This window comes from Pseudopodoces humilis, chromosome 4 (assembly GCF_049639895.1).
Source record: "Pseudopodoces humilis isolate 2021_Gansu_Grassland_sample_001 chromosome 4, ASM4963989v1, whole genome shotgun sequence".
NCBI lineage: Eukaryota > Metazoa > Chordata > Aves > Passeriformes > Paridae > Pseudopodoces > Pseudopodoces humilis.
Genome location: NC_142203.1, coordinates 32631847 through 32653811, shown reverse-complemented (window position 1 = coordinate 32653811; position 21965 = coordinate 32631847). Strand labels below are relative to the sequence as shown.

Genomic DNA, 21965 nt, shown 5'->3' with positions numbered 1-21965 from the left:
TTCTTGTAACTTAAAGGGGGACTTCGGTGGCTAACACTGTGGTTTTCATTCACCACAGAAGAGCACTTCTACAAAATGTACTGCAGTATACTCACTGACTTTTAAAAACATACCAGCCTATTGTATTATTCATATATGCTCATTTTACATACCATTACCCCATTCATAGCACTACAGCTGACAAGACAACACTGTTACCCAATTCTTCTTTTTTAATTGCCTACTCAACATTAAAAATATTAACAGTTTATGAAATTTTGCAGCTTCAATGTACAAATTTTGACAAAATTCTACAGTAATTGGTTATCCATATAAAATCAATCTAGTGCACTTCAGGATTCACAGGGTAGGAAAAGAAAAGGAAAGGGAACCAAGTATCAAAAATATCTAGAAGTTTCAGTCTTCTAGATTTAAAGAAAAGTGGGACATTCAACCAGAGTTCCTTGACATAAAGCAAGATTTTTTCTAAGGAAAATTAAGAAATTTTTCAATGTAAAAAGGCAAAATCTATGCCCCTTTATTTTCTTTACTTCCAACTAATTTTTTCCTAAGTGCGAAAAAGCATACTACTGTAAAATAATGTAAGACTGAGCTTTTTCACACTACGGGTATCCCAGCATACCTCCTGAATGGCTGTCATGACAACATGTTGAACTGATTCTTCCATCATCATTATGGTCTGGATGTATTCTGAAAATAAAAGCATTCTGAAATGTCAATGTTGAAACTCAAGTCATAGAAGGTAAGATCAGAAGCTGCATCCTTCCTACAAAATGATTAGATGCCACGGATGACACTGAAATGTATAATCACGAGTCAAGTTCCACCCCAACAAATTTCACAATATCACAAACCTGTTCAGACACAAATCCAGGCTTATTTGAACTCTACAACAATGAAAAAAGTACATGATTAACTTTTTTCTTCCCCTGTCATCTCACTTCTGAAATAACTACTTTTATCCTTTTCTCACTTTGTTCCCGAACTGTTCAGGCTCTTGAAGTACATGATCCATACATAGATAAGTTGTCCTTTTCTGTAAGTGTAACAATAACAGCCTGCCTTCCTACAGCATCCTCATTTCAAAGCATTTTCATGTTCATTTTTGGTGTCTGTTCTTATTTCTCTACTACATCACAAATTAAGACCCCTCCACTTTTTAAGTTCTCAGCTATGTGTACATGTGAGCTACACAAGAGGTACCTTGTAAGATGATACAGGAGGTCAGAAGAACAAATTCTGACATTTAGACTAAGTCAAGGAGTAAATGACTTGCCCAGTATAATACGGTTTCCAGTCAAACATCACCTTTACTCTTTTAAAAGATATCATTAAGAGAAAGATGCTGGAAAAAAGTCACCTTCAAGTGGGTAATTTGCTCATGCTGAATCTCACTCAAAGTACATGAAATTAGAGTATTCTGGTATTTCAAATGTGCATTTTTAATGTCCGGACTGAAAGAGCAAGGGTGACACAGAATAAGATATACTTCCCACTTGAAAATGACAAATAGTCACCAAAAGGAAGATAATTGTATATAAAACAGAGATGACAGAAGGTTCAATAAACCAGAGTTATTTATGTACTTGTGAAAGAACATTACTTCTATTTTAATTACTAGAATAGCCAGACCACTTCCTGCTTAAGAGAATAGAAGTAATTTCAGAAGGAGAAACTCAAGTGATTTAGTCACCTAAGAAAACTGGAAAGGAGAAACTAGCTGTAAAGTTAAGATGCACCAAGCAAGAGGAAGACAAAAGGCCTGAAATCTTGGCAGCCATCAAACCCAAAATGAGCTAAATCTGGAAGACACTCTTATTTGATGCAACTCCAACACAAATACAGTAAAAAAAAGTCTATTTTTTTTCACATCTATTTTTTCCTTTTTTAAGTACTTAGAATAAATGTTTGTATTTGCTGTTACCTTCATCAGGCTCAAATTAAGTGTAATTTAAGGTAACGGGGTAACAATAAAGAGCCTGCAACCAAGGCCAGTTTAGAACATGAGATGTAGCACATTTTAAAAAATACCTCCATTGCTCATCACATCCTCTCTGGCATCTTCAAGAAAGGTGAATGGTTCTCTACTGTATTTGTGCAGAATTACAGTCAGGTCCACAGGGGTAGAGAGGCAGGAGTCTTCTTCAAGGACTGCTGAAGTGTGACTCAATTGTCTGACAATTGGCCTGAATTGATTTTTTGGATGACCTTATTGTGCTCCATCTTCAGCTGCTGCCCAGAAGGGCATGGTAACCAGCATTACTTTTTCCTATTTGCCAACCCCATAGAACATCTCAGAAACTACAGTATCCCAGATCACACCAGACATATCTTCAGACCAAGCACCAGTCATACTGATGGCCATGTAGCTAAGATGATCCTGGAACGCATCTCTATAATCAAGAATCACGCTGAATAATGCAGTAACCACATTTTTCCATCCTTAACTATCATGATCTACCTCATAAATGGTTAAAAGGTGTGCCCAATAATTTTTTTCTTTGCAGACTGACTTTTCAGCTCAGCAAACCAAAACTGAAAATATGCATGTTGGAAGTAAATTCAATTCCAGAATGAGTCTCTAAAAGTAGTGAAGCTTACACCAAAAAACAGTTACTACCTGTAAAAAATGTCCTCATTATTTTAAAAAACTCAATCTCTTTCTGACAGAAACCCAAGAAATATAATTTTTCTCCTTAGTAGTTGTACAATAACAAAAAAAACTTGTTTTCAAAATTTATTACCTTGCTTCTGTTCACAATTCACAGCACATCCCAAAATAAGCTGAAGCATTCTCCCAAGCTCTGCCGCATCAGCATGCTCTCCAATCAAGTTAACATCAGGAAGGGTGAAGTCATTTATCTGTTGCCCTAGAATCTGCATAAAGACAATATACATATACCTGACTGTATCACTGCACATATCCATTTATTTCATACAAAGATGATTCAGAGTCAACAGCAGCAATTCACTCTTACAGTTTTGATTACACCTTCAAAACAAACTAAATTGCCTAACATCTCACCATAAAATCGTTCTGTTTGAGACAAATAGTACTTGGGAAAAGACAAACCTGACTGTCTCAATTCACAGTACCTATTAGATAAGCACTTAGCAAGATTCTTTCTCTTCAGATAAAAAAGCTAACAAAAGCAGGCCATCACATGGGCAATTAATTTTTTTAACTAATTCCTCCTGTAGCAGAAGATATTACACACAAATCTGACATTTCTTACAACTACAAAGTACGAAAATTAAATGTTTCCCCTATACAATACATATATCTAACACTGGCAGGTGACAAATACAAGACAGCAAAAAACTCGCATCACTAGATCTCACACTTCTAGCAAATTTAAGGATATCTGGCAAGTCTTACAGCTAAGAAAACTGTTCCATGGAAGAGAATCTGAGGTAGTAGTACAATGATATGTAATTAAACAGCCCACATGCAGAAAGAAAGAAAAAATCCCACAAAACAAAAGCCATGTGACTTGCAATTAGTGTTATCTGATTTATCATTAAAGATCATTAAGGATTAATGATTGTCAGTAGAAGGAACTAGACAATTCTGCTAAATTGCTCTTTACTGAACAGAGGTTTTTGAAAATATGAATATGAAATTTGGAATTAAACACATCTGACACATTAATTGCAGATAAAAAGAAACTGTAACTTTTTAAACAGGGTGCAATAAGGAAACAATGACTAGATACAGGGAATCAGTCATGTGTTTGCTGCATGCTCTTTTTTGTGCAATACCCAAGAAAACCATAAATCAGGTTAAGGCATTTACAAAAAACAGTGTATAGGAAGAATACAAAGGAAATAAGCCATTCTAAAGTTTAGTATGGTTGGGTTTCGTGGAAGTGTTGTGGTTTTAGTCTGATTATGTATGATGTGTTTTGCGTAGTGGAAACGTAGGATTTTTAAGCAGTTTCCTGAAAGAATTAACTTCAACACTACTAAAAAAATCTCTGTGTACTTTAAAGGACTCAGATTTACTCTTGGAAAAGACTTCCTTTAGGTCAAAAGAATTCTGTAAATGCATCAACCACAATGGAAAACATTACCATCATGTACAGACCGAAAAATAGAAAATACAATATTTTTTGATTCTCATATGCATTTATATATTGATCAGTAGTTCCTGAATTTTGTTCAAATACAATGCTGAGCTTAAGCTAACAATACAGTGACTTCATAGTCACTGACAATAGAACTCCTGTTGAAGAAAGCTGAAGGGAAAAGGTAAAATTGGCAGGCACTAGGAAGAAGCCAAGGATATGAAGGTGTGAACAGAGTTTGAAATAAACAAGAGAAAAAATTCAGTAAAAAAAAAAAACCACAAAAAACCCATCAAAAGCCCTGAAAGAAATAAGAAAATGAAGGATAGACTCTACCATAACTATCTTGAGATGAAAAAGAGCATTTAACCTATTTTCAAAAAACAAAATATATTATACATTTACAAAGAAATTAAAAGTTTCAGTTCCAGAGCAGCAGAGGTCTGCAAGAAGAAACTGTGGCAGAACAAAGCACAAAAGCTATAAATAGTGAACTTAAGCTTGTTGTTCATCTATACTTTAATGGACAAAGACAGCAAATGTAGCATTTTTACTGATTGTTCTTCTGAACACAAGACAAATTTCTGAATTTCTGAGGATGAACAACATTAACATACATATTTTTCAAAGGCTTTTAGCTGTATCAGGTAAAATCCACCTACATATCTATATTTTTGTAGTGGAGGAGGGAATGTTGAGGGAAACATAAGCAGAATTCATAAGTAGAATCCAGATTACCTCTACTATCACCCCCAGCATTGCCTCAGCAGGAAAAATACTAAGCTAAACCAAAATCCAGTCATATTTATAAGCGTGCACTACCTTCACACAAATTAAAAATTGAAACCACTCAGAACTTGCCTAATAGTAAAGTTTTTCCACCAAAGACTTAATTATCATACATATTAACCAATCAAAAAGAAAATTGTATCACTTGGTCTTAGTAATATTAATTTTCTATAACAAAATCCTGATCTGTTTCTTTTCAGTGTTTCCAGTCATGACCAGCTTGCTTAATCATCAGTTTTCCACATTTATTTAAAGATGGATACCTAATCAGTTACTGAAGATGACATCCTAAGACTAAATTTTTCTTTCTAAAATACTTCAATTTATTAATAAATAACTTCATCTCTGTAGTATTTATGAGAAGACAATATTTTTAAACAAGCAACGTTTAGAACATGCATATTACGGATTTTGTGTTGCCCCCTGTTCAGATCAATTTGTCTCAAACATCACTGAAAACGTATTTCAGCTGAATATTCACCACTAAAAGAAAAAGTACTGTCTCCTCTGGAATAATTAAGTGCTGCGTTTGCCCAAAATACAAGAGAATGACAAGGGCTGAGTCCAATACCCCAGAATTAAAATATTTTGTTTAAAATCTTAATGTGGGAAAAGGCTAGAAATGCTCTTTACTCACTCTCCTCAAGAGAAAAGTAGGGAAAGAAGAGCATTTCAGTTGCAGAGGAAAGAAAAAAATCACAGATATATTACAGTACCTCAGACACAAAGTCCATCATCAGACTATAGTCAGTAAAGCCATCTACTCTTTACATGAGAAAATTTGTGTATCAGTCTTCCATGGAACTCCTGAGTATTCAATAAAGCAGGTGAGAAGTTTTAAAGAAGGCCAAGACTAGGGAATAGGTCATGAATCACTATATATGTCAAAATGTTTGCAAGAAAATATCAGAATTTAACCTGCAGAGTACAACTTATTTACAAGAGCTTAACTTAAATACAGAACTCAAAAGGCAAGCAGATACAGTAAGAAGGCCTTCTTACCTCATGGTTGTAATCCAGTATTCCTTTTAAAATTTTCTTCAGGTTGCTTACCTATTTGACAAGAAGGAGGAATACAAGGGAATATTTTACAAAGAAATGATCATAAAGTGGGTGATCACAGAAGAATCACACAAAAGAAAGATATAATTAGATCTATTTACCCACAGTTAAATTTAGAATCATGAAAGTTATGCAAGAGGCCCTTATGATCAGACTTCCAGATGTGATCACAGATTTTTATTAATTCATAGAACCCATTTAAATTTATGAAAAATATAACATTGTCTTGGACAAGCTTTAAATCAGATTCTACAGCATGAATGATTTTAGATACTTGTTTATCTTGGTATTATCTTTGCATCCAGAAGTTGAAACATTAATTTCCTCCCTTCTTCTCTTGAAGTATCCTAGTAATCTACTTTCTGCAGAGATAAACCGCTTCTTCCAAACCAAAACCCGCTACTGCTGAATATCATCCTTTATTCCCAACCCATAAAAGCTTAATTTGTTATTTTTCTCATTAATTATTCCTCTTAGTGCTTTCATTTTTGTTCTTGTCATCCTCTGTCGCCCCCTCCCCCCTCCCAGTTTTTACAAATGAATGTCATTCTAACAGTATCTGGCAAAATTCACATTTCTCTGTGATGACTTCACTGCTATACAAAGGTAGCTTCTGTTCACTCAAATAACCAATGGCACCACTTAAGTACCTCCTGCTGTACAGAATAATGTCACATTTCTCTAGTACTGAGTATTGCTCCATTCCCAGCAAAAATCCATTTGCATCAAGTCTCTGAAAATAGTGTGTTTAAAATTGTAAAAAAGCCCGTTGGTTTTACAGGTGAAATTCATACCAAGAAAGAAGACTTTGCTGAAAGCAACTGCTAAAGATTACCATCAATTACTGTTCAAGTATTTAAGAAAATAATTTAGATAATAGAAGCAGGGCACTGTTTCCTAGGACAGAGAAGCAGCTGAGGGAGCTGGAGTTCTTTAGCCTGGAGAAAAGTAGGCTCTGAGGTGACCTTATCACTCTTTATAATTCCCTGAAAGGAGGGTGTAGCCAGATGGATGTCAGCTTCTTCTCACAGGTAACAGGAGATGAGACAAGAGAAAATATCTTCAAGTTTTGCCAGGAAGAGTTTAGACTGGGTATCAGGAAACATCTCTTTATCAAAAAGGGTTATCAAACATTTTAACAGGCTACCCAGGACATGATTAAGTCACCATCTCTGTGGTGTGCAGAGCCATGTAGATGCGGTACTGGGACATGACTTACTGGTGGACTTGGCAGTTTATGGTTGGATTCTATGATCTTAAGGATCTTTTCCAACCTAATGATTGTATGACTGAAGTTTAAACAGGATCTACAAAGACTAAAACTGATAGAAACAAGATCCACAAAGTCCTCTCACTGAATGCAGTAGCCACAGCAGCAGACTGGAACTGCAATGAAGTTGCAAAACCTCTCAAGTTCTAATTGTCTTTGAAGCCCACAATAAATTTTACATTCTTGACTGCATTCTACAAATATGCAATTAGGAGCTTCTGTCCACTGACAGAAGCTATTTACCTTTCAAATGACCTGATGGCTGTTAGGAAACGTGATGCTGAAATCCAGGGACAAACTCAACACTTCAATGTGGTCAACAAACAAAATGAGGCAATGAAAGTAGATTCCAAATTCAAGAGAGGAACAGGATACACACACTAAAATATTTTTTGCCAAGTAAACCTAAGTGGTAACAGTCTGACTACCTGACTCCTATTAATCTACTCCTTTTGGAAACATGTGCCAGAAGTTGATTCCTTATTAAGATATAGGAACATTCTTGACTGTGTCCATAATCACTGAATTTTAAGTAATATAAGAAACAAAAAATCATTTGAACCTGAAAAGTGACACACAAAATACCCTGACAACCTAGAATGAGAACTTGAGATGCTACATTATAGCACATAAAGCAGAACATTTACTATCTCTCCCATAATGGCATAATAGGAAGTTTACACCCTCTACACTAAAGCACGGACTTTTTCAGTACTATTACACGCAATACAGCATGGCTCTATGAGAGGTGCAACTACTTCCTAGGTGTCTGCCAAAGAGCAACCAAGACCACCATTCAAAGGCAACGCACAATCACTAACCAAATCTAATCATAACCAAAGTCTGCAACAGATTTAAGAATTTAAAGAAATTAGGAGATTTTATTTTTATGTCAAATCACCACAAAAGACAGCGCACTGATTGGAATATTATTTTCAAACTTGATTAATTAAAATCTTCTGGTTTATAATTTACCTGAGTCTGCTGCAGAAAGAGCCACGCAAGGGTCATGTTGCAGAATTTAAGTCCAGTTTACCGATGAGAATATTGTGAGGAACCTTGAACTTGAACATAATCCCAAAAAAAATGAGAAACCAAATGGAAACCTGTGAAATACTTTTTTTCCCCTCTTCTTGTAAGCATTTTTTAATTAAAGTCCCTTAAACACAGTCACCTTCTTCCATGTAACTTTTATAGTGCTTAGATTTGAGATACTGGAACAAACCAGTATTGATCAAAATTTGTCACGAAAATGAGCTTACAGGCCAGCATCCTTGAAAGAAGAGAACAGCAAACAAACTGAAAACCTTTTGAAGAAATCTTTGCAGTCCTATTTCATCCCACTGTCAATCAACAGTACCAGAGTAGCCTGCTTTCAAGAAGTTACTGCACCATCTTCGTATGTGGCACACAATCAGACAGCTGTGAGGTTAAAGCAGCTTTTTTATACATTTCTTTTAAGATTAAGATTGACTTAAACTTAATCATGATCTTCAGTATTACTCGGACCGCTCTCAATTTTTTTTCTAACTTGCTTGCAGTGAATAAACTTAGATGGTTTTACTGCCCCTGGCAGAGACAGGATCATCAGAGGGAAACTAACACTAATATTTTGTACTGTGAAATTTAACTGAAGGGTTCCAGCAAGATTCTTGAGGTCAAAGCATATGAAGGGAAGACCTCAAGCACCTGAATGAAAATGAACAACAGCCCAAGGAAGTGTTAAAGACAACCAATAAGATCAGAATTCTAAGTCGTAACAGGTGATGCACATAGGAAAACCTAACTGTAGTTAACAAAGATCATTAAATTACGCAATGTCAGAACACAACAGACTTTGTCAATATAGATTAGGACTAGAAAGTACTAAATCATTGTTTGGATGTCAGCCCATAACTACATGGGATGTCTAATTGTTTACATCAGCAACCTGACTTCTACCTTTTACATAAAAATATAAACTCTACCCTCCCAACACCTTTTAGCATTCATCCCTGCAGCCATATTCCTGCTGGAAAAGATGTGAAGTTTACTGGGGTAAAAAAAAACAACAAACTACAACTACACCTTATTTCACCTCAGAAATTTGTTGCAATTCACCACAGATGGACCATTAATATTTCTATCCATTTGCACAAACCCCTATCCATTTGCAACCTCTTACCATCTAGCCTTTCCGGTTTACTTTCTCAATCTCTTATTATGAATGACAGGATATCTGCATCCACAAAGGCAACCTGAATATTCTCACTCATTCTTTGAACACCTAAATTTCACTAATACCCGCACCAGGGTTGTGTGGGTATTCTCTAGGTTAAATTATCATTACCCTCTCTGTAAACAGCCATCTTGGCTGTAGTATAGCACTACATACTAAGGAGACAATGCTCAGTATGACACTGACCCTCAATACACAGCATTAACCTGATAAACTGACTGGAATGAAAGCAGAGATTATGTGATCTGCCAACACCACAGGACTTAATAGTTGCTTGTTTTTATTCCTATTTTTCTTTTATTCTCACCTGCCACATAAAAATCTCTATTTAATTACAATTTACTTACTGTTTCTCAGGCTTGTAAGGGCAGTCTGTCCAGATTTCTCTCTTTACTAATATATTGTGCAACAAAGGGAATGACATGGGCAATAGAAAATGCCCTTAAGCTTGTGAAACAAGGGAGCATGGGTTATCTAACTTCTTGGTTTTTCTCCAACATTATGACAGCCAGTCTCCAAGTCTGCATTGTCCTTACATCACATGTATGAGTGAAACCCTATTTGTGCTGAAGGCTCTGTGTAAAGTAGCTTTTCTTTTTTTATTTCAGATCTTGAATAACCTCTGGAAATGTTGCTAGGTCACACTTTCAAGTTGTGTGGGAATTCTCAACCAATACGCTTCAGGTATCTCATTAAGGTACTTTTTTATCCTTTTGCAATTAACCGTTAACAGGTGGGGTGAGGTGTGGGTGGGCATGGGGGTGTGGGTGGGTGCGTGCACTGCTTGTATCACTCTCACAGGCATTTGGTTTCTGATTTAAACTGCATTTTGCAGGAGCATGTCTCATCTCTCATTATAGATGGAACCTAGAGAAAGGCTAGGTAGTGAAGGTTCACCAGACTAACATAGATCGCTACTATAAACACCAACAAAACTATACTTTAAACTGATGCTGTAGTCTGAATGCTAAATGAAAAGTTCAGAAGAAAACGTCAGAAATCAAGCTGAACAATGTGTTTCCTTCCCTTCCTAACCTTCCCACACTGAATAGAAGGTAATGGGGGGAAAGGGAGACAATTCTATGCCATCCCTCAGACAGCCAACAGTTTATTCTGTAATTGCCAAAACTGATGTGGACATATCAAATCAGCAATTTCTTTCTTGATTAGGGAATTTCATTCCTGCAAAATTTTGGCCAACTATTTTCTAAGCTACTCTTCATTTTCAGTATAGATTTTATGTTCAAGATGTCATCTTCCTCAGCCATGAAATACTATATTGTACACCATTTAAATCTGGACTATACGGAAGTGTTCATGGTACATGTGGAAAAAGAGAAAGAGTTAATGTCTTTTTTTTTGGTAAACCATCATAAAATTGCAGATAAGGCACCAGTGAAAAGCTTTGTGTTGCCCAAGGGAAAACACATACTACTATGTACATATATGTACACATGTATGTACATATATATGTACACATGTATGCTATGAGCATGATATTTTAACCCTGGAGAAATAACATTTCTCTAATAAATATAGTAGACAAAGATCTAGTCAGCTCTAAGAACCAGAATGCATGCTGAATGTTCCTACTTTGCAAGCTCCCAAACTCCCCAAGTTTTAGCATTTCCCTTTTTCTTTCCTGTGCATTGCTCAATTTCTCAAGTATGGCAACCTGCCCTGAAACTAAGAATTAAAAAAATATCTCTGTGAGTTTGGGTTTTTTTAGTGGTACAGCAACAGCAAAAACATTGCAGTTATCAGAAAGTGAAATGCTAAAAAAACCAAACTAACCAAACCCATGCCTTCCCCCACTCCCTCCAAAAAAACCAAACCAATACAAAACAAAAAACCAAACCAAACAAACAAACAAAAAAAATCAAAGCAAAACAAAAGAAACCAACTTGATTTTTCTCCATACAGGACAACACACAATTTAAAATTAACAATCACATCACTCATTACCTTCTTCCAGGTATTCCAGGTAAGAAGTGACAGGACAAGAAGAAATGGCCTCAAGTGGCACCATATAAGTTTTAGGTTAAATATTAGGTATATGATTTTCACAGAAGGGGTTGTAAAGCATTAGAACAGACTGCCTAGCAAAATGGTAGAGTCATCATCCATGGAACTGTTCAAAAAATGTGCAGATATGGCACTTGGTGAAATAATGGGTTGTGGTGAACACAGTGGTGGTGCTAAGGTGACAGGTGAACTCAAAGGTGTTTCCCAACTTTAACAACTCTATGATTCTATCATTTTCTGAATATTTCTATGAGCAGTGGTTAGGTGGGCTGTACAAGACTTACAATAATCTCTACCAGCCCTCCTTTATGTGGTTCATGATACCAAGAGCTTGATTTGGTATCAGCAAGTGGTGACTGTTATACCAGATGGCATCAGAGGCAAATAGTGACCGTGTTTAGCAACAAGAAAATAATGCAGTTCATTACCACAACATTTGAGATAATACAATTATTACTTCTCATGGCACTTAAAGTATGAAGTAAAAGATATATTCTACAGTCATACAAGTATGATGCGCACATCTTAAATCTAGTAATGAATACACTTCTAAAAGCAGGTTGTAGTGAGTTAAGAGTCAATCTCTTCTCTTAGTTAGCGAGTGAAAGGTCAAGAGGAAATGGCCTCAAGTTCCACCAGGGGAAGCTAAAATTGGATATTATGAAAAATTTCTTCATCAAAGGCATTGTTAAGCATTGGAACAGGCTGCCTAGGGAAGTAGTTGAGTTACTGTCCTTGGAGGTGTTTAGGAAAGGTGTAGATGTGGAGTTTAGGGACATGGTTTACTGTGGACTTAGTAAAGTCAACTTAATCTTTTCCAGGTTGAACAATTCTATGAATAGAAATGCACAGACTGAAGTGTTCCTACAAGCCAGACTTTAAATGAAGGATTAGATGATAGACATTTGGAAAACTAGACTATTAATAATGCTTACATATAAAGAACAGTTGGCAAAGTATAGGATTACTTTCCTGATTAAAAAACAAGAGTTAAAGTATCACACTTGTGCCTTTTAGTATTTTTCATTAAAAGGGAAGTAGCCTATAAAAATGTATAGAAAAAGCTGAATTAGACATATTTCTTAAACAAAAAAACAAACCAAAAAAACAGTCTTTAGTTCTTGTTTACATGGACACTTGAAAAACAAGATGGAATGACATCAGCAAGAAACTGAAATTTGACCTGATGCTTTGCCAACCTCAGTCACATAAGGAAGTTACTGGATTGCTCAGCTTTTTTTTCCTTTCACACCTGCTAAGCTTTTATATCTGCCAAATTGGTGGGAGACATAAAAATAAAATATTTATTCCTCAAACTCCATATGACAGTTATAAAAGCTGATGCTCCACATTCAGTCAGCTCAAATGCTCCTATAATGAACAGTTCTCAATTTGTTATCCCCCACATTTAACAGCCAAGACTTCAACATTCCTTAGCAAAAAAACCCAAAAAATATTTTACAGAAAAGACCTTTTATCTAACTGTTCACTTGCAATTCCATACAATTCTTTAAGAAGTTCATTTATATTAAGTACTCTAGAGAAGAAGCCAAATGAGTCCTAAAGCCTTTTCAGAGAGCATGTATTTTATTCACTGATCAACATATCCTTGTCAATGTACCCTCACTTTTGTTGGCAGCCTTAGTAGACGAAACATTCTAAAGCATTCCAGACTTCACACAGCTGGCCAAACAGCAGAAACCATGCTGATATATTTCCTGGCTAAGTTAAAACATAAACAACAGTAGTGTGCACCATCTTTGTCTCAGGCAGCATTCTGTGTGTTCCTGCAATTCAGAAAGCGATGTAGACAAGCCTGTAAGTACGAGAGCATTTCACAGTTGTAGTCCTTCCCCAGATGCTAAGAATGGGTTCTGGTGGCTGGAACAAGATGGTTTTACAAGAAACAAGAACTAACAGTAAATTCTTAACTATTTTTCTTCCCTCAAATTAGTCAGGCTGAAAATGAAAATTTAGAAAAGCACATAGATTGTTTTCTGAACAAAACTAGCCAAAAACCACACTAACATCTGCATGTGAAGACTGCATGTTCTTCAGATTCTAAAGCAAAATGTTCCTCATTCACAGTTCTTGTAAATTCTATTTCCTTCAGGTTTGCAGAGAAGTGCTAGAATGCCAAGTGATACAAATGACCCAGCAAACAGACTGTAGTTAAAAACCATGCTGAGTAGAAACACAGAAAAAACATGACTTCCTCCCTTAAAACTCAGTAGCTCTGCAGACCTGAAAAAGCAAAAGGAAGCTTTACCATTTTTCTTTAATTATATTTCCTATTATGTTTCTATTTTTATACAATTTCTCCTCACAAAAGCTGCTTTTTTAAAACCTACTTTCACAGCGTGCATTAAAAAATAAAATATCTCATTCAACATTTGAAAAACAAGATGTAATTGATACGTAACAGTCATTTTATTATTTTCCTTTTAAATCATTAAAACCTGTTGAAAAATTCAAGACATCTTTGCTAAAACTGTGCAGGACAATACAATATAAGAACAAGTAAGCGTAATTCAAATGGTCTAAAATTTAAAATACTGGCTATAAAGCAAGATCCTAATCCAGAAACGTGAGAATATTTAGACAATATTGTATATGTATAAAGAACTGAAATACAGGTTCACAGACAAGCAAAGTAAGTCAAATACCTTCAGCCTCCAATTATCTCCTACTTCAGTTTTGATTCTGTTCAGCCAATTTTCATCAAAGTAAACTGGATCTCTGAAAGATAAAGTGTTTTCATTAAAAACATGTTACATAAATTGTGAGTACACATTAGTCATGAAGCTCCTATCTCAGGTTTGAATTAATTTAAATTACTACCTCTTGTATCTGACACATTGCCTGAATATAGTCATTCAAAATTGTGTTAGTACTCACTTTTCTAAGATCTTGCACCCTTTTGACAGCACAGCTTCATTTGTGTGCCATGAGCAGCTTATGTTGCTGAGGAAGCTTCTTTGTATTTTGAATGCATTTTGCCAGTTTTCCCCTCGTAAGTCCTACTTCTTAATTTCTCCTCTGGTGCTGCAGCAATATTTACTTGCATGTCTTAAAAGTGTTAAAAATTATTACTTTTCCACATATTATGGATCCCTACTATTGCACACTGCTTGCAACTATTCAACTTCTAAAATAAAAGCCTGAAACTGAACAATACAAATGCTGTCTTAATGCAGCAAGAAGAACCAGGAAGCATCCCTCAAGTTTTTATGACTAAGAACACACTTCACTACTTCATCTACCAAACACTATCAGTTTTTGAAAATCTCTTTTCACAGCAACCCTACCCAAATATTTTTGTGAACACCCTTCCTCCAAAGTTTTTCTATCTTCTGTGCTTATGACAAGGCAATCAAGAAAAAGAACAGTGCTTTTTCTTTTTTCTACTGCTTGCAGAGTATACTTCTATCTCTATGGACTTCTCCCTATTAATTTTTCTCCAAGCATCTTCCACAAACTGCTTCTTTAAGACATCTCCTGAGATTCTCTCTCCTGCTGCCAAGCTCGAAGATCATCTAAAAGGCTAACATTTTCTACTGCTCAGTTCAGTCAAATTTTCCCTTTATCACAGATAATTTTGAAAACGCTATAATCAGAATTAAGGAGAAAGAATGTATTCCATATAACTGGTTTTAAAGGAAGAGGAAAACATAAAGAAAGGCTCATATTTCATCCAACATAAAAACTTAATACAGTCAGAGCGAAAAAACCCCACCTTTCTATTGTTAGCAAAATGCTCTTAAGAGTTTGTGCTACAATTTCAGGTGAAGTACTCTATTTTCTGGGCTTACACTGCTTCACTTGCCACTGATTACTATGGGATTTACCACTGCGGCTTTTACACATAGAAGGATTCTGGACTGAGCTCTTTTTTTAAGGGCAAGATGCCATGAGATCTTTTGGCAAAACTTGAAGAAAACTCCGAATATGCCTGGAGATTCAAATAACATCTATATCATATATACTGTAAACCAGCACTTTCAGTACTTTTATTAGAGCACAAACTTTGCAGCCATGTTTTGCATCTGATGCACAGTACATGCTGTATTCCATCTTTTCTACAGTGTCTTCACAATGCATCAAGGTCTGCAAGCTGTATTACAACTACAATACACAGCAATGGAGGAAGATCACAAACAGCAATGTTTCTCTACTGACACATTTTCATTGCTATTTTTACACACTTTGTTACAGACTCCGGTGAAGATTACAGCATATTTCATTTCCCTTGACATGGCATCCACAAACATATATCTGGAAGAACAGCTTTAATTACTAGTTAAGTTGATGATTACAAACTGCTTCCATTCAAAAACGGTACAGTTCTAGCACAGATGACAGAAACTTAAATTACAAAATAAAAAAAGCAATGTGTTATCCAGACTATCATCTGGTTTTTAAATAGCTTTTACAGCCTCTCTGCCACAAGAAGATAAGTAAACCTAAGAATGACTGATTCAAGTGTATGTAGGGTCTCTGACATATAAAGAAAGTCCACCTTCAACTTTTACAAGAAACAAATAACCCTTCTTGCAAAAATCCTTAATTAAAAAGCTTTCATTTGCCTAATTTACACTCAATCACAACAAAATCATCTAATGAACTATTTAAAAGAATGACAGTTCCAATTCCATTTTAGATGCAGGGTTCAAAAAACACCCTAAAGACTGTCAAATGGGTCTTCTGGGAATTGCCAACATACAAGTAAGCTTGTTTAACAACAGACTCACAATTATGAAGTATTTATGCAGCTCAGAGAGAAAGCAGGTAGCACCCGTGCTTCCCCAGCAACAAAACCCAACAAGACTCTCTTAAGGATTGTGCCTTATAAGGGTTGAACTTGGCCACTTATCTTCAGCTGCTTCAAGGCTTCAGTGGCATGAATATATCAATCCCTGACATACCATTTTCATGGTAAGTAATGGTTCTCAGAAACAACATAGGTAAGTATAAACAGCAAAATTATATTTGGACTGAATGGGTAGCTGATATTGCATATCCAGTTTTCAACAATAACAGCACCACTAAGGGCATCAACTGAGAAACAGTAAAAAGATTTCAGAGTTAGGTCCAACCCACTTCACTCTGGAAGTCTTAAATTCAGCAGAAACTAAGCAGCTTTTCTCAGCTACTACTGTAATTAAGTAACACATGGGCCAGCAACTCTTTTACAGTCTTGATGAAAGTCATAGGGTACCTAAACCCTTAGATATGTCATTAGACATACTTGAGGAAGGTCTCTGAGAAATAAATCTAAACTCAGTGTAGTAGTCCTCTTCCACAGATCCCGGGTTTTTTTTTTTTATTTTATGTATTTTTTTTTATTTTATGTTTTTTTATTATATGTATACAAACTTCATGGAAGCATCCAAAGGTCCAACAGCTGATAAGCAATCCAGTTGATATCAATATCATGTAATAGTGGTCAAAACAGCATTAACAACTCTTTTCAGAGAACCTTTATACAGGTTATACAGTAATTAATAGCACACTGCAAAAACACTTTGCCAGGAATACAATAAGTGGAAAAGCAACAAGTTGGATATCAAAACAAATCAAATCTAGAATGATCACCCTTTTCCTTAACCTAAATCACCTACCATTATAATTTTCTTTCTCTTCAAAAGTCTAATTAAAGTTCATTACTAATACCAACAGCAATGTTCTCTCTACATAACAAACTATTGGAAATCAAACCCAAAATAACAACTTTTTCACAAGAATTTCTAAACAAATTTTTTAAAAGGGGCTTCCAGATGTTAGGTCATTCACAGCACTTGCTTCAAACAAGTCTCCCTTCACTGTATTTTTGGGGGTCAGGATTCAATCAAATTCAGAATTATTTAACCACCTTCGGCCATTTCATTTGGAAGCAACAGCATTCTTCTTACAGTGTTTGAAAAAGCATCAGAGAAGCAAATACCAAAATGTGTGGCAGCTAAACTATCAGAAAACTGACTGTACAATCTTCATTACCATGAGATGACTTGTGCATGAACTATAATGAATTATTCTGAATTAGTAAGCTCCTGAGCCTAGATCCAAACTTATATAACCTCTAGAACTGGATAACTTTCAGGTTTAGAAGGGTATTTGTGCATCAGTTGATTGCTGCCTACTATCTCAGTAGTACTGCAGATAACTGGGACTTTTCTTCAGAGCACAAGATACTTATGCTGTTGTTAATGCTTTATCACTTCATGTGATGTTTTCAGCAGTGCTCATCCATACCATCTCCATCTTATTTTGTATGCAAATTTTCCTTTATTTAAGCAATCATCTCTCCGCGTTACAGATGCAAGAGACAGAAATACTCTTCTAAAGAAAACCAACCCACAGAGCATGTAGTATAACTCATGATTATTACTCATTTTAACAGTGGTACAGTAAGCTGTTTCAAAAAATGTGTTTACAAAATTTCCCTCCCCCAGTGATATACAAAAGCATGACTTTTGTGTTTCGCATGTGTCAAAAAATAGAGAGTGTGTTGCGAGGTATAATACAGCAAATGAATAATTCATTGAGAGGGGCACAACACACAGTCAACAAAAGAAAACACATACCATTTCTTACATTTAGCAGGGCCAGTATGACTGAGGAAGAAAGAATCAAAACAAGAGGGACACCTGGTACATAACAATCTCCAGAGTGGGATGAAAGGAAAATTTTAAAATGTAGTATAAAACAGGAAATGGTGCTATTCTAAGGATATCAGTGGACAGTGAAAACATGAGTAGTATCAGTGCAGGCTACACAAAAAAAAGGATGTGATTCAGAAGCGAGCTATGGCACTCCTACCAGCACAAGCTACACAATTTTAGGCCAACAGTCTATTCATAAAAAAATTAAACATTTTCTTCTGCTTCTACCCTTTACTCCTGGAGTACAACATCCTTTAAATTAATCATCAACACTGAATGTGTAGAGGCATTTTATCTTACTGTATTTCACATCAGTGCTAGTCAGAGAGAACAATACTAGTCCAATGGATCACGACATCTGAATAGAAACAATGAATCTTACAGAGTAACACACAAAAGATAAGCTAAAGCATAGGCTGAATTTCTTCTTCCAAGATAATACAGTTAGGACTAGAGAATTACATTCAGTCTAACTTCAAGCTGAAATTCGTAGATAAAGTTTTAATGCTACAAAGGAAAAAAATGTCCTTCAGGAATTTAGCAACACCTGTTTTTTAACAGCTGAGACTGTACACAAAATGTTCATGTTCGGTTACCTCGAACACGTCTTCAATTTGCTATCACACACTACATCAACAGTGAAAAGCTTCTGAAGATGTCAGTAACTTCCTCTGTAACCTTTTCTTCTCACAGCTTCTCCCAGCAGTTTTGTTAAAGAAAATTCTGCTACATTTCTTGTGATGCCTGGCACTTACCTACAAATGGGCTGCTACCATGAGTGCAAAAAATACTGAGGATGATGTACTAGAAATTAAGAACCATAGAAGAAACTATTAACCCCTTCTACTTGGCACAAGGCACAGATGCTTTTTATCACCTGATGAGCAATGTTCTTCCTCTTCTCTTCTGACAATAGATCCTACAGCTCTGTTGTGTGCAAGTTTTATGTATGTCTAAAACAACTAATTCCCTGAGCTAGGGATCTCTCAAAAACTGTTCCTCATCATGACCTACTATCTCCAATCCTCGTAAGTACCAGTGGACTCTTCCTATGAAGGTAAATGAAAGGAAAAAAAATAGAAATGGTAGAGTTCACTATCAGACCTCTAAGTTTTTTGGAAAAAATGCTATCCTCACTCCCCTATCTGGAAATCTATCCAGACTACTGGACCACTCCAACACCTTTAAATTTTCATCAGTGCTCTTCTTTACTGGATATATTAATCTGCTCTTTCAGCTATTTTTTAAACTAATTTTTAAATTTATTTTAAATTAATTCATTTACTAGAGTAAAATCCTGATGCACATTAAGTTGCTAGAACTCTCCCCTCCCTTCTTTTACCAAATTAACATCCCATTGTTATTAGGCTCAATGAATGCACACTTAAAAGGAACCTTTAATAGGAAGCACCCATCCTAAGAAACACCCAATTTTCAAGGAACACAAATTACAAAAACAGTTGTTTATCCTTCTCAATAGAATAATTGTACTGGCATTTAAGTTCTGTCTGTAGTCAAAACAACATGTTTTTCCTTTGAAGATTAATTTCTTGAGAGATTTTCATGTCAAAGACAGTGACCTGGTGCTTTCAGGCTTGCTCTTTGCTATTTAGCATCACTGCATGAGTTTTCCAAATAACCTTAAGCATGCAGCTGTGTTCCTGAAAAAATTGTCTTCTACATGAATGTATTTCTTGGGACAGAGTGGGAACCAGTGCTGCTGACATAAAAAGAAAAAAGAAAAAAAACCTAGACTTGCTTCACACTGTTGAACATGCCCTGACTCCCAGCAAAGTATTCTTCCTGTTGCATTTGTCCAAAGGACCAAAGAAGGATTTCACTGCTAGTGTTGAATTTGGTTTTGTTCTCAAGAAATAATATTTTAAATGGCTTTGTCAACATGCTCCTGATCAGTTTTCTAGTCAATTATACAAATGCTGATCCCTGTATTTGACCTATATTCTAAACTCATGTCCAGGTAAAGAAAAAATGTTTGGCTATTCTACAATCCTTGGTTTCTACTTCAAAAATCAATTAAGACTAATCATCTGTTACACATCTTATACTACATATCTTCTGTTTATTCTGTTTTACAAAGAAGAACAAAAAAAGCAATATTTTCTCTCAGAGATTATTCACATTATCATTCCTGCCAAGATCAGACTACAGTCTAAGGTCAGATTGTTGCTGCTCTTCAAAGTTTATCTCAACAGGAATGCAGTCCAGATTTAGCAATACCGTTGCTAAATTTCAGCATGAGATTCTGTTCATTATATAATTATGCAAAATGTTAAATGTGAAGCACAATTATCATAAAGTAAGATAGATGAATACTAATTTTGGCATGTTCAAATTATTACATAGGACATAAAGAAAGAATTCTAAATTGTTTAGGTGATCTTTATGTATTTTAAAATCATGCTACAGAAATGCAATATTTGTATTGTATATTTATTTTTAAAATATCAGTTTATCAGCTGGAAACAGTATCTCAGAACCACATGCCAAAAAGTCTTGCTTTGAAATATTTGACTAGATTGAGATTTCCCGTTCCCCCTTTTTCATTCTTCCGGTGAACTGGCAGCTCCTTCTCTCACTAGGAGGAAAGCTCTTCCACCTAGGCACAAGCTGTACAGACAGGGAAACCTGTGAAGTGCCAAGTGTGATTATGTGGCTTTGGAAGCTATGGTCAAGGCTCAAGAGTTATGTTGCACCATTTAGTTGCACCTGTTGCACCAGTTAGTGAGAAGGAGGTTTGATACAGGTCAACAACCAGCTGGGATATACTGCTGGCAACAAAGTTTTGGTTTCGACAACCATTAAATCCTTTTTAAAATAAGGATTGCTTGGAAGAGATGGGATCCACCAGACTATGGTGGGCAGACACATCTTCACAAACAGGCTGGCCAAAGTGGTAAGAACGGTTTTATACAAGGAACAACAGAAAAACGAACATTAAGTGACAAAGTAGTGGACTATGTTGAAGAACTAGGGATGAGGAATGATATGAACGAAAGACACTTCATAGTCAACAAAACAGGGAAAATGGGATCACCCCAAGCACATGCACGTAAATACAGGACTGGGGAAAGCTTCATTCTTGGGAATCAGGAAGACTGGATGCATACGTGGGGCACTTGTGTACTAAAGCATGCAGCATGGAGAACAAACAGGAAGAGAGTTCTGTATGTAGTTAACAAGGTCACAGTTTCACTGGGATCAAGAAATTGTGGTAGGATGGCTCACATACCAAGGCTGCAGCCATGAACATATACAGGCTATTGAGGAAGAGCAAGTTAAGAAGGCAGTGACAGAGAGACACCCTTCCTGCAACAGATCAGAGGGAATGCATGAGCTCTGTCTTAGGATGGATATGAGCCAGCTGAGAGATTACTGGTCAGAATGACTAAGCAGATAAACATGAGTGACACTATTACAGATTCCGGCTATAGACTGCCTGATCAGGATGACATCTTCATAGAAGAACTGATGAAGCATGACAAGGGTAAAAGGATAGCATGGCGGGCTGAAAAATGGCCGAAATGCTAGGCTTAAAGGTTTCAGAAGCATGAAATCCAGCCAGAGGCTGGAAATCAGTGAAATTTGTTCACTAGTGGCATATCCAAGGGGTCAATAGTATTAAATGTCTTTAATAAGGACCCAGATAATGTGACAGAGAGCAATTTTTCATATAATATGAAAATGGAAGGAGTGCTTGACACACTGATAGTTGTGCTGCCATTTAGGAGAAATTTGACAAGCTGGAAAAAGAAGCTACGAGGAACCTTACACACTTCAGAAAAGGTAGGTAAAAACAAAACCTTATTCACCAGTATATACTGGGGGCCAGCTGGTTGGAAAACAGCTTTGCA

At 36.0% G+C, this 21965-nt stretch overlaps 1 protein-coding gene across 4 annotated transcripts in view; it reads right to left on the bottom strand.

The window, feature by feature from the left end:
• HOOK3 (hook microtubule tethering protein 3) overlaps nucleotides 1–21965 on the bottom strand; it is a 93736-nt gene that overhangs the window by 56978 nt on the left and 14793 nt on the right. For 2 of the 4 annotated variants that reach the window (XM_005530923.3, XM_014259651.2), the window contains exons 3-6: nucleotides 14098–14170; nucleotides 5859–5909; nucleotides 2745–2877; nucleotides 623–690 (exon numbers count right to left, since the gene is read on the bottom strand). In XM_005530923.3, coding sequence (XP_005530980.1) covers nucleotides 623–690; nucleotides 2745–2877; nucleotides 5859–5909; nucleotides 14098–14170 — 325 coding nt within the window. Of the gene's footprint in view, nucleotides 1–622; nucleotides 691–2744; nucleotides 2878–5858; nucleotides 5910–8163; nucleotides 8253–14097; nucleotides 14171–21965 lie in introns of all 4 variants that reach the window. The other 2 variants (XM_014259654.2, XM_014259653.2) reach the window with 2 other exon arrangements.